Raw genomic sequence first — 18,420 nt, 5'->3', positions numbered from 1 at the left:
ACAGTATTCATCCAATATTTGCTGATTAATATACTTTTCAGTGAAAAAGGCTAAAACTTACACTTTTTCCAATTGTATATGAACTCCACAGAGGCATCTTAAGATTGTAGTTGTACCCACTCACATACTTGTCATGGTACAAGATACAATAGCTGCTGTTTTGCAAAAATGTTGGTCTTCCAAATGGCAGATTGTGCTTTATAGTGTTAGACTCTTAAAGAAACAAAAACAATTAACAAAATACCCAACAAATAAATTTACATTATTATACATATTTCATGCAGAGTAATCACTTTAAAATATTAGCAAAAACTTTACAAGGTCACTGAACCTATGGAACAGATGAAATAACACAAGAGTCTTCTAATACGTAGCAAACAATTTAGCGGGGCATACACAGTGCGATATGCACCATGTATGACGACGCCCGATCCAATGCCTGACATATTGGGCGGTCCCCACACACGGAGCGAAGAGGTGGCCGACCACCCGATATGCCAACACCTCCCTCCCTCACCCGCATAGCGTAACAGGTGGTCATACATCGCATCCCCAGATTGAGTGAATTTTCCGTAAAACCTGGGGATGAGATGTACGGCGCCATGGGAGCTCGCACGGGATTATATCATGCCCATACACGGTACGAAATAGTAGCTATATTGTGCCAATCCGTCGGATTGGCTACTATATCGCACAGTGTATGGCTGGCTTAAGATTGTAGGTTTGATCAGTTAAATGCAAGTAAGAAAAACATTTCAATGCAAAGGGTTGATTGTCCAGGACCAGAGATACAGCTCTGTGGGGCCTGTATATTTATATTGCGGTGTGCTGAGCATTACTAGTGGTATATATAAGCATATCTGAGAAAGGCATGAAAGGTAGAAGATTTTCTCCAATAACATTCCACTTTTTGGAAGAGTTATTGCAGGCAACACATTTCTGGAGCCATATATTTTGAGATTTTACTACATCATCATTAAGATGTGGTTCTGCAAGATCTACGATTGAATGTAAACATTGTAGAGATTCAGACGAAGAAAATTGTTTGAAAGCCTTTGTCAAAGGCTTTCTAGAGCAGAAACGCGGTGGTGGACTTGTGAAGGGGTGGCCATCCAGACTAGGACAAAGCAGGTGGATTCTTGGTCCCAGGAGGTACCCTGTTAACGTAATACTAAACGCTTGATGGTGTTTGTATACACCTGGTCTTTTGGTACGCTGCCTAACAATTGTTTTATAAATAGAAATTTATCACTAATAAAAATTGTATCACACTATTGCGACCCTTTTTTGTTCCCTTTTATCATTTGAGGAACAAGAGGTGTTATTCTGTTGTGTGAAGAGGAGGAAGTGACAAGTTCTTTGGGCAGATTGATTGGACTCTGAGAAGATTTATCTATTTATTAACTTACCTATATTCTGGAATTTTTGAAGGTTCTTTTATAACTCACATTTAGGAACATTGGATTTACGTTGTCCTTGAATTTTGAACGAGTGGACATAATTATTGACTTGATTAAGGACTGTACCCTTAACCAGAGGTTTTGCGCAGGGTTTTTTTCTTTATTTCTCTAGTCTATATATGGTGTTTCTTACAAGGTGTACACCAGAACCCTTTGCAGCTTTTCCCACTTTTTGAAGCGCACTGTTTGCCACCCAGTATTTGTTTATTATTTCATTTGAAACTGCTACAAAATTCAACAATGTCAATGTCAATACATTACTGCCAAGTTGAGTATATTGCAATTAAAGTTCATGAGTGTTAGAGGGGAGTAGTAGGTAGCAACATAGGTAAAGAATTCTAATGTAGGGTTGTGGGGTGAAGGAGGCTGTAAGTCTATAGATAATGCATAGAGGTATACTAAAAGACAGTTTGTGAAACATTGTGGTATTTCATAGGGGTTTAAAATTAAAACATGTATTTAATTAGTCGGTTGCTAAGTAATGCACCATTGAGACATTACAAAGTTTATTAAATACATAGTCAAATTGCTACATATGGGTAATTTACTTGCCATATGTCAATTGTTGCTGTGCATTTCTTACAGTTCCTGAGCATCTGCCATTCAGGGATGTAACTACTGGTCATTATTACCAGCTGCTGACTTACAGATGCAAATAACATCTCACATTACTAATTTGCATATGTCATGTGTGTTGGCAATTATTGAGTTTATTAAATCAGTTACTATGATGACATGTAGCTGTATAAGGGGGATGTAGTTAGGAAGCAGACGATCGTAATGCTGACCGCCGGACAGCCGCGCGGGGGGGGGGTTGGTTAGGTTAGGTGCTCCTGAGGGTGGTTAGGGTTAAGCTCCCCCCCGGGTGGGTTAGTATTAGGCTGCGGGGAGAGGGGGGGGTTAGGTTTAGGCACTAGGGGGGAGGTTAGAGTTAGGCACCCCTAAAGGAGGGGGAGGGTTATAAATAGTTAATTTACTTACCTTGTCGGGATCTTTACTGCCGCTCTTCCGGCGCCGCGATTTGAACCGCCGGACTTAGGTCCAGCGGTAAATCATACTTATCCCGTGTAAGGTACTGGGCATACAAACTGGATAATTACCTCTTGCTAGGCATTATTATAGGGCTTATTACAGTGCATACTACATCTTGCTAGGTATTTTTGCAAGGCTTATATTTTGCATTCTACATATTGCTAAGCATTAATACAGGGCTTATTACCATGCATACTGGCTATTGCTAGGCATTATCACAGGGCTTATTGCAGCTTTCTAGGCAATCATTGGCTATGTTGCTGGAATATGGAACTCAGCACAGAGAGGATATATGTGTGATACATAGGGCACATGAGCACTGTTCTTGCACAAGAGCCTTCTCTGACCCTGGTCTCTCACTGGATTGGTCTCACATCTCCCAGGCTATCATTAACAACAATAACCTTACTTTAGCTATTATTACCTTGCTGAGGTGTAAGTATTAACTGTTTCTTAAATCCACCTTCTGTTAGAGTCTGCAAGATAGGTAAAAGGATTACTGTATTACTTCTGTATGCGGTCATGTTTCCAAAAATAAACAATAAATAAATTGTAATGGATTACCATGGATCAAATTGCATTTCTCTTTAATCAAACCAGATTTTGTGCCTACTTATCTTGCCTGTAAGCATCATATGTATGGCTCAACATTGCCATGCAAGGCATTACATTCGGGAATAAAGGTGGCTATGTACTAAGAAATGGAGTAAGACAGTGCATTTTCACTCTCTCACGTGCCCTACCAGTGGGCGTTTCTGTTCCAGGAGTTGGGGCATAGCGAGAGCATGCATGCATGGCAATTACGTTAATCATTACCATGCAGCACATGCTCCATTCAATGTAAGAAATTATACATACGACGTTGCTCTAGACCAGTGGTTGCAAACCTCAACCCCCAGGTACCCCCACAACAAGTCATGTATTGACACCTGCTTCTTGATAAAGCCATGCAGCACAGGGAAACGTGTCGGAGCCCTAGGTGTTTCTCCATTTGGAGGCTATTCATCATTTGTCGCACACTTAAAATCTTGCTGGAGCAAGCCTTTCATCCACGGACTTATCCGGTGGACACAGCCTGTGTGCGGACCTACTCACAGCGGTCAGGTGAGAATGACTGTGTTGAGTCGACTCCCGGGGCAACCCGCTTGCAGCTGAGCCAGCTCATCATTACAGGAGCCGCTGGACCCACGCTGTCCCAACCTCACATTGGAGCTTAACATAGAGGATTACCCTGCAGCCTCCTTACCTTTTTCAGTCTGGTAGTGGACATTAGCGGAGTGAGTATTCAGAGCATACTGCTCACTTACCATCATTCAATACTCCACCCCACTTGCGGATCTCTATGCATTAGTGTGGAGACTTACCCTTATTCCAACAAACATTGGACACTTTATTGCCATTGTGATTTCTCTTCCACTTTAGCTGTATGGATCAGAATTTTTCTGACTTTTTATTTGGGTTTGACTTCAATAATTCATGCCGACTATGAACAGTGCTGTTTTTATGTATTATATGTAATATATGTGCTCCCGGGAGTAATTGTCATTAATCTATGGTACCTATTCATGTTTAATAAACATTGTATTATCACTTTTTAATTTGGTCTGATATTATGCTCTAGTTGGTATAGCGCCTTTGCAGTATTTCTTTGTTTTAGCCGTTTTTGTATTGGAGACAGGCAATCTCCAATTCTGCACTTTGGCAGCCACATCTTCTGAGCTACTCAATACAGGCTCACTAGGGCTCCCAGGCCTTTTGCATGTATTGAGGAGATCTGTCTGTGGAAGCAGGTGGAATAATAGCAGACCCGGCAAAATAGATGAACTCATCTGTGCATGATTAAAGAAATCCACAAAACATGACCTGTTGGCGGTATATGAGGACTTGAGTTGAGAACCACAGCTTTAGATCAAGCTCATCATAACTAGATAATAAGTGTGAAGTGAAATAAAAAATTAGCCGTAAAGATATTTAGATCTCAGATTAAGTCAACTAGAAATTAGTAGAAGCCACAATCCAGTTCAAAATGAGCTCTACTGTGCCATTTGTTTTTTGTAATAAAAAAAAAAAGTTTTATTCAGATTAAACCATCCTTTCCTCTTCCACTTTGTAGAAAGTGATCTTGTGATTTTCCTTGTATTGGTCAACGCATACTATTGACACTCCTCAGTATGACCCCTTAGAAATGGTTTCCTTTTGTATACTGTCAAGAATCCCATTCCAGGGACAGTCAGGCACAGATTTAAATTGGTCACCCACCAGGATCACATTTAAGGTGTCCTCTCCACCCTGGTCACTGCAGAGCTTCATAATCCTATTAACCACCACATGCCAATGTATGAATCAAATACACGTATTCAGCCAAGAATTATAAATGTTTAACCAATAAAGAAAGACAGAAAATAAAGCACAAAAGAATAAATAAAAAATTAGCAGACTATACACGAATCACAAATGTCACCTTGTGTAAACGGTATACCATAACATTTGTGCTGACTCTGTGCTACTTCTTTTATGTTTTTTACAATATATCATAGGGTATCTCTCTCCCCACTGATATGCAGGGAGATGGGATTATCAACCTCCTGTAAATGTGTAAAATGTGGAATGAGAGGCGCTGACCTAGCCCATTGCTTATGGGACTGTCCGATCATAGGGCCTGATTCAGAGCCGCTCGTAAGCGGCCGCTCGTTCGTTCCGACTGATGTTCGCACAACTGCGCATGCATACGGATTTTAATACGCATGCGCGAACCAGTCAGTGCGGCCGAAAATCGTGTGCTCGCTAAATAGCGAATGCCTGCTATTTTGAGTGACAGAATGAGGCGTTTGTGGGTGGTAACAGGGGAAGGTGCTTGAAAACGGGGAGTGGAGATCAGAACGCAGGCGTGCCTAAAGGTCAAAACGGGCGTTTTAAGGGTGTGCATAATTACTAAAGTAGTGTCATCGATCACGTCACTTGGTTGTTTTATAGTTAGAACTGCTCGCATGATTGCGGTAGGAAAAACCAACCACAAGAATAGCGAGCAGTTCATACGCCGTCCGATGTACTCGATTAATCTAATAAATAGCGGACATGACGTATGATGCGTGCGGCCAGGGGGCGTTTTTTTCAAAATTGCGTTCGCATGTTTTGTTCGCTCATTCAGACATAGAAGCGTCAACAGACCGCAAAGAGCGAACGGTTAATTTAAATAGCCACCCCCTTTTTCTGGACGAGCGAACGCAAATAGCGTCCGGCTCTGAATCAGGCCCATAAGCCGGTTCTGGAGAAAAACAGGAGGTTTTATAAATTTATATGTGGAAAAAGACTTCCAGATAAATGCAGAATGGGCTATATTCAGTATAATGCCTAAGGGTAAGGGATACACATTGGGAAGCCGGAAAATACTTCTAGCAATTTCTGCAGCTGCAAAAAAAAATCAATCTTGCAAACGTGGGTTCACCTACCAAGTCCCCCTATGTCTTTGTTCCTCGAGAAGCTCTACTATATCTTTCACACCACATGGATTGGTTAGAGGCATCCTCCAGAAGGAAAGAAACTCAAAGAAAAGAGGATACATCAAAACTTTATCTCTGCCAATCCAGGCTAGAACTAGAGAATGCTTCTCTTTAATCAGATGGAATGAAATGGGGACGATGCAATTACAATATGGAATACATAAGGGCTATGTTAAGAGTAGGAAAAACTCTCTAACCCGTGAATTTTAGAAAATGAAACTTTTGTATATAGAATATTTGTGCAATAAAGATAATTAAAAAAAAAAATATTCACCAGAGACACCCTTATGATATTTTTCTTACTAGAACCAGGATGTTTGTAGGCATATCATAAATCACTCCAGGGCCCTCTTATATTCTGAACTCTCCATCAAATTACATATGGAGTGGAAATAGTGGAAATTTGTTTTGTTTTTATCTAAAAATAATATAATTCTTTAAAAGAGACAATTAAATAATGAAAGCATCACTTCTATAACCCATCATCATTACAGACAACCTTCCTTCCTAGGGCCGGATTAACGGGGGGAAGGGGGCGACAGGGGCGGTCGTCCCTGGGCCCCCATACGTGAAGAGTCTCCACACCAATCGGGGTTAAAGTGGGCCAGAGGAGACTGAACCAGCTCCGCCTCCTCCGGGAACTTAACCCCGGCGCCACTGGGAGGCTCCATTTGCCAGGCGCCCACTGAGATTCCAACCAGCTGGCGCCCGGCTCCTTCCCCACAGAGGTAGCCAGAGACTGGAGCTCACCCGTGAGCTCCAGCGTTCCAGCTCTCGCAGTGCACCATGGGAGAGAAATCATGACGTTGCTCCAATGGTACAGAGGAGCAGCTGAGCGGACTGGACATGGATGGCAGCAGATGCGGGAGCAGGCTTAAGGTAAGTATTAGCTTTTTTTCATTTGTTGTGCAAGCGGATTTTCTACTGGGGGCATTACTTGGGGGGGGCATTAATATTGGAAGCATCACTCGGGGGCACTACTATAGAGGGAGCATTACTATTGGGGGCACAAATACAGGGGCATTAGTACTGGGGGCATTTATACAGAGGGTACTGCAGGGGGCATTACTACTGGGGCCAATACCACAGGGGGCATGACTACTGGGGGCATTACTACTGGGGACACTACTACAGGGGTATTACTACTGGGAGCATTTACACAGAGGGCATTACAACTAGCGCATTACTATTGGGCACATACAGGGCATTACTACTCGGGGGCACAACTATAGGGGTATTACTACTGGGGGCATTTACTGCATACAGGGGGCATTACTTTTGGGGACATTACCACAGGGGCATTACTACTGGGGGCACAACTACAGGGGTATTACTACTGGGGGTATTTACTGTATACAGGGGGCATTACTATTGGGGACATTACCACAGGACATTACTACTGGGGACATAACTACATGGGGCACTACTACTGGGTGCACTGCATAAAGGGCACTACTACTGTGGGCTCTGCATACAGGGCACTACCACTGTGGGCACTGACACTACTGGGGGCTCTGCATAAGGTCCCCATTGCGCATACGTTCGTCACATTTAATAGGGGCCCCCACATGTTTGTTGCCAAGGGGCCCCCACAGACCTTAAACCTGCTCCTTCCAGAAAGGAAAGTATATGGAAAATGTAGTAGGGAGAAATGTTTTTCTAAGTGCCTTGATCTTCAATTATGCTTAATTGCTTGTACACCCAATACATTTTTTTATTGATTTCACTACAGTGATACTAGATTTTGAAATGAGAAAAACTGTGTGGGTTAACAGGCCTTTATTCCAATATAGTACACAAGTGCAATTAGCAGGTAAATGCAAAACATCTGGGCTCTGCCAAGTGTGGAATCTGAACTTTTTTTTTTTTTTCAGTTTTTTTTAAAGTTAATTTCAATATAATTTTTATTATTTCATAGAAGTTTATTTAAAGATCTGTTCGGGTCTCACCGGGAGTCCCGAACTGAGGAGAGCTCGCAAGATGCCAAAGACTCACAAGATGATGACGTCATCACGTGAGTCCGGAAGCAGTGCAGGAGAACCTGGCATTGGGACTCGGACAGACCAGACGGACTACGCTGCTGATGATGGTGAGTACACCCGGGACCACACCCGAGTCCCACTGCTGATCCAAACAATACTCCCCTCCCTACCGCTGCTGCCGGTGAGGTGAGTGAGGTGCTGCAGGATGAGGGGAGTGAGAGGTGCTATGAGGTGAGGGGAGTGAGGTGCTACAGGGTGAGTGGAGTGAGGTGCCTGGTGCTACATGGTGAGGGGAGTGACTCAGTGAGGTGCTATGAGGTGTGGGGGGAGTGAGGTACTACAGGGTGAGGGGAGTGAGGTGCTAAATGGTGAGGGGAGTGAGAGGTGCTATGAGGTGTGTGGGGGGGGTGCTACAGTGTGAGGGGAGCCAGTGAGGTGCTTCAGGGTGAGGGGAGTGAGGTGCTATGAGGTGAGGGGCTACAGGGTGAGGAGAGTGAGAGGTGCTATGAGGTGAGGAAGTGAGCTGCTACAGGGTGAGGGGAGTGAGTTGCTACATGGTGAGGAGAGTGAGAGGTGCTACAGGGTGAGGGGAGTGAGTTGCTACATGGTGAGGAGAGTGAGAGGTGCTACAGGGTGAGTGGAGTGAGGTGCCTGGTGCTACATGGTGAGGGGAGTGACTCAGTGAGTTGCTATGAGGTGTGGGGGGAGTGAGGTACTACAGGGTGAGGGGAGTGAGGTGCTAAATGGTGAGGGGAGTGAGAGGTGCTATGAGGTGTGTGGGGGGGTGCTACAGTGTGAGGGGAGCCAGTGAGGTGCTTCAGGGTGAGGGGAGTGAGGTGCTATGAGGTGAGGGGCTACAGGGTGAGGGGAGTGAGAGGTGCTATGAGGTGAGGAAGTGAGCTGCTACAGGGTGAGGGGAGTGAGTTGCTACATGGTGAGGAGAGTGAGAGGTGCTACAGGGTGAGGGGAGTGAGTTGCTACATGGTGAGGAGAGTGAGGGGTGCTACAGGGTGAGGGGAGTGAGGTGCTAAATGGTGAGGGGAGTGAGAGGTGCTATGAGGTGTGTGGGGGGGGGTGCTACAGTGTGAGGGGAGCCAGTGAGAGGTGCTATGAGGTGAGGGGCTACAGGGTGAGGGGAGTGAGGTGCTATGAGGTGAGGAAGTGAGCTGCTACAGGCTGAGGGGAGTGAGTTGCTACATGGTGAGGAGAGTGAGAGGGACTACAGGGTGAGGGGAGTGAGGTGCTAAATGGTGAGGGGAGTGAGAGGTGCTATGGTGTGGGGGGGGGGGGTTGCTACAGTGTGAGGGGAGCCAGTGAGGTGTTTCAGGGTGAGGGGACTGAGGTGCTATGAGGTGAGGGGAATGAGAGGTGCTATGAGGTTTGGAGGGGGTGGGGTGCTACAGTGTGAGGGGAGCCAGTGAGGTGCTTCATGGTGAGGGGAGTGAGGTGCTATGAGGTGAGGGGCTACAGGGTGAGGGGAGTGAGAGGTGCTATGAGGTGTGGAGGGGGTGGGATGCTACAGTGTGAGGGGAGCCAGTGAGGTGCTTCAGGGTGAGGGGAGTGAGGTGCTATGAGGTGAGGGGCTACAGGGTGAAGAGAGTGAGAGGTGCTATGAGGTGAGGAAGTGAGCTGCTACAGGGTGAGGGGAGTGAGTTGCTACATGGTGAGGAGAGTGAGAGGTGCTACAGGGTGAGGGGAGTGAGTTGCTACATGGTGAGGAGAGTGAGAGGTGCTACAGGGTGAGGGGAGTGAGGTGCTAAATGGTGAGGGGAGTGAGAGGTGCTATGAGGTGTGGGGGGGGGGTGGGGTGCTACAGTGTGAGGGGAGCCAGTGAGGTGCTTCAGGGTGAGGGGAGTGAGGTGCTATGAGGTGAGGGGCTACAGGGTGAAGAGAGTGAGAGGTGCTATGAGGTGAGGAAGTGAGCTGCTACAGGGTGAGGGGAGTGAGTTGCTACATGGTGAGGAGAGTGAGAGGTGCTACAGGGTGAGGGGAGTGAGTTGCTACATGGTGAGGAGAGTGAGAGGTGCTACAGGGTGAGGGGAGTGAGGTGCTAAATGGTGAGGGGAGTGAGAGGTGCTATGAGGTGTGGGGGGGGGGTGGGGTGCTACAGTGTGAGGGGAGCCAGTGAGGTGCTTCAGGGTGAGGGGAGTGAGGTGCTATGAGGTGAGGGGCTACAGGGTGAGGGGAGTGAGGTGCTATGAGGTGAGGAAGTGAGCTGCTACAGGCTGAGGGGAGTGAGTTGCTACATGGTGAGGAGAGTGAGAGGGACTACAGGGTGAGGGGAGTGAGGTGCTAAATGGTGAGGGGAGTGAGAGGTGCTATGGTGTGGGGGGGGGTTGCTACAGTGTGAGGGGAGCCAGTGAGGTGTTTCAGGGTAGGGGAGTGAGGTGCTATGAGGTGAGGGGAATGAGAGGTGCTATGAGGTTTGGAGGGGGTGGGGTGCTACAGTGTGAGGGGAGCCAGTGAGGTGCTTAAGGGTGAGGGGAGTGAGGTGCTATTAGGTGAGGGGCTACAGGGTGAGGGGAGTGAGAGGTGCTATGAGGTGTGGAGGGGGTGGGATGCTACAGTGTGAGGGGAGCCAGTGAGCTGCGACAGGGTGAGGGGAGTGAGTTGCTACATGGTGAGGAGAGTGAGAGGTGCTACAGGGTGAGGGGAGTGAGGTGCTAAATGGTGAGGGGAGTGAGGTGCTATGAGGTGTGGGGGGGTGGGGTGCTACAGTGTGAGGGGAGCCAGTGAGGTGTTTCAGGGTGAGGGGAGTGAGGTGCAATGAGGTGAGGTGCTATGAGGTGAGGAAGTGAGCTGCTACAGGCTGAGGGGAGTGAGTTGCTACATGGTGAGGAGAGTGAGAAGTGCTACAGGGTGAGGGGAGTCAGTGAGTTGCTACAGGGTGAGGGGCACTGTTGTGGATACCTGCCTTGGGGGGGAGGCCCTTAGAAATTTTGCTATGGTGCCCACAAAGTTCTAGTTACACCCCTGCTCTTTATCTTCTCCTTATCTCACACCACTTTGAGAAACAGGAATTTGAAACACATCAGTGGGGCTACTCATCACCTCCACAAACAGCATGTACTGGTCCATTGCAGTACCAACTAACGGGAATAGACTCTGCCCACAGGTTTGCAAGACTTGTGTTAGAGGATACCACTAGATGCTACATATTATTTGCTTTCTGGCAAGAGGGTTGTCTGTACAGAGGACAGGTTATAGAAGTGATGTATTAATTTTTTTATGGTGAGTGTTTTATTATTATTTTTTTAAAATAACGGATTTATACTGTATCCATCCATTCTTTTATCTTATGCAATTTGATGGAGAGGTCAACAGGTGAAGGATATAGAGGGTCCTGGAGTGATCTATGTTATGTCTACAAACATCCTTGTTCGAGTAAGAATACCACCAAAAGGGTCTCCCTGGTGATTCTAGATATTGGCCAAAGGACTTATTACAAGCAACACCTCTAAACCAATTTTTTGCACTGTGGTGGTTTTCTGATGTATAAAACCAATCTACACTAATTTTGTTTGTATTTCATGTATTTTGATTTAAGGTGTAATTCATAGGTCCATGAAAGTGAACATAAAAGAATCAGCACACAGTCTGGACAAATATTTAAATGATAAATGTTTGCCTTAAACACAACCAACAGTACATTTACATATAAAATAAAGGACAGGATAATTATCCCAAAAAGCATTGTTATCAGAAATTAAATGTGATAAAATGATTAAACATTGTGCAGTCTGCTTTCCTACTTTGGGTAAGACAGAGGTCAGAGTATGACGCCGAACTGGAACGGCACCTGTGGTTGCTAGGAGATCTAGACACCGGGCTGACACAGTCACTCCTGGGACTAATGGCGGACATGCTTCTTTGCAGCTGTTGGCCATTTGCTAATTTTCTGCTTTGCACGCCATTGATGCAATATCTTTTATATTCCTGCTGGTCCAGCGCCATCTTGCCGGTTATAGCATATCCCTACGTGTATGCCCAGTTTCTGTCAGTTGAGCTCTTATCTGTCTGAGACCATTGTCTTTACTGTAACACATACTACCATCTACAGAGCACTCACTGCTGTTACCATCTACAGCAGTGTTCTAACCTATTGGGACATTTGTAGCTAGCAGCAGTCACCTCTAATCTGAAATGTGTCTGCAACCCCGCCGCATCTGCGGCATTACCACCTAGCGGCCTCTGTCAGCTTCCAAGGCACCTCGGCCCTCAAGGCCGCACCTCGGTACCGGTGTCGCACCACGGCCCTCAAGGCTACACCTTGGCACCATGTCGCAGCTCAGTCCTCAAGCCCACACCTTGGCACAGTGTCGCAGCTCGGTCCTCAAGGCCGCATCCCGGCTCTCAAAGCCGCATCTCGACACTAGTGTCTCATCTGGGCCCTCAAGGCCGCACCCCAGCTCTCAAGCTGCACCTTGGCTCTCAAAGACGCATCCTGCCACCAAAGTCACACCTCAGTCAATTAAGCTGCTCCTTGCCATCTGAACTATCACCAGCCGCATATGGTCATCAGATGCACTGCGTAAGCCACTAATGTCCCGAGTTTAAGACCAGACAGCCACCTAAGTACCAGTGAGCGTAACCAGCTCTAAGGGAACAGCAGGTGGCTGTTATTGGCAGAAGACATCGCCAGCATGACTCTGGGGATCTTACACGGTATTTCCTTGGTGATCATAAAGTAAGTGGCAAGTTGTCAGTGGTATAGAAACTGACTCACCATGGATTGACGGCAGGTTCTAAATCACTAATGGCCCTCTTACACGAACTTAAAAATCCCCGGTTGATGCATGTGAACACACATCAACCTGGCATTTTAGTCAGTGTAAACTGATCAACCCGGATCCAGTGACCCGGGGATCCAACACAGCTAGCTTGCAGGGTTAAGCACGGGTCGTTCCCGTGTCACCCTGCAGTGTAAACAGTGTGACCCAGGTCATGATGACCAGGGTCACGCCGCATGCTAGCTGATTGGCCGGCTTCAGTGGCGCTTGGAGAGGACAATCTCCAAACATCCACTGCAACCAGGGCCGGCCTGACCAGAACGGAGCAGCGCACCCCTCCCACCCTTCCTTCCTCTGGACTGTTGCGGAGTCAGGTAAGAGGGTCACAGAGAGGGAGGGAGGGGAAGAAGCGCTGCTCACCTGCTCCGGAGAGCCGGGTTGGAAACGTGTTCTAAATCCTTGGTCAGACCCGGGTCTTTGGTGTAAAAGTGGTATAAATTTACTAAAAGGTAATTTTGACCTAAATGGAACACGTCACTGCTCACAGTCAGCTTCTAAAATCCAGTTAAGGAGCACTGATCCTAGAATCCGTGCAGTCTTCTTTATATTAATTTTGTTAAAAACTGTAAATGAAAAAAAAAATTGTGTGGGCTCCCCCCGCAAAGTGCTAAGTAACACTAGGTATTTAAGCCTAAGCTGGTAGTGGAAAAATTGATGGGACGAAGAGCATGGGTTCATTACAGGATTGGGATCCCTAGGGAAGCGAGGCCCACTAAAAGTAGTGGGTGTGGGGTTTAATAATTGTGTAAAAGAATTGATTCAATAGTGTTATTTACTGGCACATTACAGGTCCCAGCTGGCCCGGTCATGCTATATTTATATGGCTGCAGTACACCAGTAAAAAAACAAACAAACAAACAAAAAAAAAACAATACAGCTACCCTGACAAGAGCAATTTATTTAAAAAAAAGACTTAGAGAAAGGATCCTTTTTGATCTGTGTAGGCATTCCCGGGATCCTGGCAAAAAACCCAAACCACAGTCCACCCAATACTCTTAAAAGGTGTGTGCTGCAAATGATCACAGTAGGTCACTGCTATAAAAATTATGGGAGCATTCTGGTCAGAGGTGTGAACAGACACGCTCTGATCAAACCACCTCCACCCCTCAGGTACTGACCCATCCACCTACTCCTTATGTTGTGTGCAGAGGTAGATCCAAGGGCTGGGGGAGACGGGGCTATCAGGGAATCAACCCACACCCCATTCCACTTCTCCCATGCCCACTATCGCTGGCCGCTATATAGCAATGCAGTGGCACATCAGGCAGGAAGAGAGAGCAGGAATGTCCCTGGACCCTCCACAGCCCAGCACGTAGCAGCGTGTATGCTAGTAGCGGAAGTGGGCTGGGGAGACGTGTGACATTGGGGGGAAGGGGGGGGGTTATCGCTCTCCACCCTGGATCCACCCCTGCCTGTGTGGCAGCAATCTCTGTCACGCTGGTAGTGTGGTGCTACTAGCCCATTACTGACATGAAGAGGCAGGTTCAAAAACAGGCTGCTTGATAAGTAATGTCATTCATTCAGTATTTTAGCCACCACTTAAGCTGTAAACACACAAGAGTATGTGTTACCCAGCGACGGTAGATGCAGTGGCACAATATATCGGGCAGTCAGTACACACTGCACAATCCGGTGTCCACCCGCCCGATATGTTGTTCACCTGCACCATTCACCTTCCTGGCGTTGGCAGCTGGGTCGCTCCTTCCAAGCATGGCCGATAGATCAACCCCGATGTCACCGGGCAGCAGCGCGCATAGTGCATACACATTAGACTATCCAAATAGGTTGTCAAATTCGCCATATTGTCTGAGAAATCGTCTAGCGTGTACCCAGCTAAACACCCTGGATCTCTAGATGTCCAGTTAGGCTGATTGTTTATATTGCTGGTACTTCCTTTGTAAGGTTTAATGAACTCTACTTGCAGCACTGATTGAGCTGAACTTATCAACCGGTGAACACAGCTCAGGTCATATACGACATAGATATTGATTGAAAAAGCACCTGGCCGGGTATACAAACCCAAAGTTACTTTTTGCTCTGCTGCTCCTTTTTGACTGAAAAGTAAAAAGATTTTTTTTGTCAACACCCTCCAGGGCTTTATCTTTCTTCTTCAGGGTCTATAGGGTCCACAGAAATGACCTTGGGTATGTAGCTGGAGTGATCCAGGCACCAAACAGTTAACAAGCTTCAGCTCCCAGGGTCCCCCTCCATACATACCCTGCCCCTGGCCACAGGTAGTTAGTTTTTTGCTGTTTGGTGCAGGAGCACCATGCGGACTTGTTCCGAGTAGCAGTGCGTGCTGATGGAGGGGAGAACATAAAGCAGCCAAGCGTCTGGAAAGACGCCCGTGTCGCCGCTCCGTCTTCTCCCGCCAGGCTGCAACACCAGTGAGGGTACTGGTGATTTTGGTGGGCTTAACCAGCCCAGGACTGCAACTGGGAACATCGAGGATGCAGGTAAGGGGTTACCCACGACCTCTGATGCGGGGAACCATGTGGCAGTCCATGCCTCCGGTGGTGGAGACTAGCTGGAGGACGATGTGGTGCAGAGCTGTGTGTAAACAGTTGCCAGCACTAGACCACCGGGACATGAGGGATCCTGACAGCTAGGAGCTTGATGACGGTGGCCATGTCAGTGTGCCAGGTGCATCCATACAGCGTAAGGGGAGGTACACTATCCCATGGTGGACCCTCCCCCGACCCAGACGCAGGTTCAGTTACACACTTCCCATGTCCTGGTTGCTCCTCCCAGCCTCCCTCTGTATGAGTCGGCCAGAGACCACTCTCAGGTGCTCTCAGTGGCTAGGTTCTCAGGAGGTTGGCTCAGTCTCCCTATATGCTTCTCCTGTGGTGATCAGGTCATACAGAGCTCCATATACTACCTGGGCTATCGGTAGTTGCTAAAGAGCTTAGTGCATATATTTATAATATATATATATATATATCTATCAACTATGTATCTATGTGCATTGTATGTGACTTTTGAAATCTGCTGTGTGTTATGCTGCCTATTCTAAATAACTGTCAGTCATGATTGATCACTGCTGTTTCTCCTCATTTCACCCTCTGCTGCAGGTGGGAGATATATTAGGGAAACATTGTCACATTTGTACTCAGACTTTGCATAGCAAGAGAGATATTATGTCCAAAGAAGCTGAAAGACAGGTGGCTGATGCTTCTGTGCTGGTGTCATGTATGGCCTGTAAAGTGGAGTTATCCCCACATGATTTCATACAGGATGGATTATGTGGCCACTGTTTTAAGGAGTCGCCACATCAGTCAAACCTACCAGATTCTGGGCAGGAGCCCCCTTGGGCTTCCTTTTCCCAGATTATGGCACAGGTTGCAGACAGATTGGCGACCCCTGGGCCGGCCGCAATGCTGGGGTCCCATCAGCAGCTGCAACCTACTATATTTTTTGCCCCGATGCATCTGTCCTGGATGGACATGTATGCTCACTCAGGTCAGAATCTGGCTTCGTCCTTAGCAGCTTTTCAGCAGCCACGGCAGGCGACTAGGCTGGTACAGCCAAAGACCAGAAGGTGGTTGGTCTCACACACCATCCAGCTTTCAGATTCTGGTACAACATCAGATGGGGGGAGGGGGGGGGGATACACAGGATTCCTCTCACAAATCTCCCTGCGAGGGATAAAGACCATTTTCCAGCAGCAGATGTTGCTTATCGGATTAGGGCCGTCAAGGCTGTACTAAACGTTGAGCACCTTTTGGATCTTATGGGGGAAGCATGGAATTCGCTGGATAAGAAAATCCATATTACAAAAAAGATTGAAGCCTTATACCCCTTTCCATTGGATCATTGCACTAAATGAGAAGTTTCTCTGTCAGTGGATGCACATGTGGTACACATCTGGTTAGGAGTGCCACATTGCCTATACCATCTGCATCCTCTCTTAATTGTCCCACAGATAGGAAACTTGAAGCCTGTCTTAAGTCAGTCTTTTCTCTATCAGGTGCTGTTACTCACCCGGCCATGGCTACAACTTGGGTTTCCAAAGCCATTGAGGAATGGATGAAGACACTGGAAAATGCTCTTCCAGAAGCTTCCAAGGAACAGCTGACGATTATCTCCTATGTTAAGGAGGTGGCATCCTACTTGGGAGAGGCATCTTTGAATGCTGGTATATTATCCTCTAAAGCTTCAGCGGTATCAGTTGTGACTCGGAGAGCCCTTTGGCTGAGAGACTGGAAAGCAGATGCAGGGTCTAAGAGTGCCCTGGAATCCATTCCATTCATGGGGGGCATTTTGTTTGGCACAGAGTTAGACAAGATTGTTGCTACAGTGGCAGCCTCTAAAACGGCTAGTCTACCTTCGGCATCCACTGCTAGACCTAAGCAGTCAGCCTTTCGGGCCTTTCTGCCGCAAGGAAAAGCAAGAGGTCAGACTTCCTGTAGAGCCAGTTCTCACAGGAAACCACAGTCTAAGAAATCCCGGCCAAACAGAAGTCAGGCTGTCAGGTCTGAGGTCAAACCTGCAGCCAGATGGGATGGGCCTCCCCCAGGGGGATCCCAGGGTAGAAGGCTGACTTCTTCAGTATTCAGACACCTGGGATCTTACAACAACAGATGCCTGGGTTCGGGAGGTGGTCTCCCAGGGGTATGCCCTCACTTTCTGGAGAAGTCCCCCGCAAAGGTTTTTTGGCACGTCTCCGGCAGCAGATTCAGTAAAAGCCTTGGCCCTCCAACAGGCTGTACACTCCCTGCTGGTGTCAGGGGTAATAATCTTGGTTCCAGTGAATCAACTAGGAAAAGCATATTATCCCAACCTCTTGATTCAAAAACCAAATGGGTCTTACCGACCTATTCTAAGCCTAAAAGGACTCAACACATTTATCCACGTGCCCAGGTTTCGTATGGAAACTGTGGTTGATTTTCTTGGCAATGGAACCAGGGGATTTCATGGTATCCTTGGATATTCAGGATGCATATCTTTAAGTACTAAATACACCATCACACCAACATTTCCTGAGGTTCGCAGTGCTGCAGGAACATTTCCAATTTCAGGCACTGCCTTTTGGTTTAGCAACGGCCCATCGGGTGTTTACCAAAATCATGGCAATAATGATGGCTTGCATCAAGCGCCAGGGGGTCAGGATCCTGACATACTTGGACGATCTCCTGATATTGGCTCAGTCACCTCGAGAATTGCAGCATCATCACAGACTGACAATTACCTGTGTACACAGACATGGTTGGATTATAAATTGGAAGAAGTTGTCACTTCTGCCAGTGCATCAGATGGTGCATTTAGGGTCTTGCTTGGATTCCCTGGCACAGAGAATATATCTGCCAGAGGACAAGATTGCGGCCCTTCAGCTGTGGATATGCAGGCTTCTGCACAGTCAGTATCTGTTCATGCGGCAATGCAGATTTTGGGATCAATGGTGTCAACCTTTGACATGGTGGAATATGTCCAGTTCCACTGCAGACCATTTCAGCAGTTCATCCTCTCGCACTGGAATGAGGAGTACCACTCAATAAGGACACAGACGATCCGTCTCTCGCCAGAAGTGCGACTGTCTCTGTCATGGTGGTTGCAGGCGTACCGTCTCGACAAGGGTCTCTCATTTTGGATTCCAGATTGGGTACTCCTCACGACCGATGCCAGCCTCCCCGGGTGGGGTGCAGTGACAGGTCGA

At 47.2% G+C, this 18,420-nt stretch overlaps 1 protein-coding gene across 1 annotated transcript in view; it reads right to left on the bottom strand.

Annotated features, from left to right (window-relative positions):
- ENPP1 (ectonucleotide pyrophosphatase/phosphodiesterase 1) overlaps positions 1-18,420 on the bottom strand; it is a 151,739-nt gene that overhangs the window by 19,748 nt on the left and 113,571 nt on the right. Inside the window, exons 19-20 of the mRNA XM_088443096.1 lie at positions 2,917-2,968; positions 62-213 (exon numbers count right to left, since the gene is read on the bottom strand). Of these exons, the coding sequence (XP_088299222.1) occupies positions 62-213; positions 2,917-2,968 (204 nt within the window). The remainder of the gene's footprint in view (positions 1-61; positions 214-2,916; positions 2,969-18,420) is intronic.

Source organism: Taudactylus pleione, unplaced genomic scaffold (genome assembly GCF_031769625.1).
Source record: "Taudactylus pleione unplaced genomic scaffold, aTauple2 ptg000326l, whole genome shotgun sequence".
NCBI lineage: Eukaryota > Metazoa > Chordata > Amphibia > Anura > Myobatrachidae > Taudactylus > Taudactylus pleione.
The sequence above is the reverse complement of the archived record's forward strand: the minus strand, read 5'-3'. Positions and strand labels throughout refer to the sequence as shown.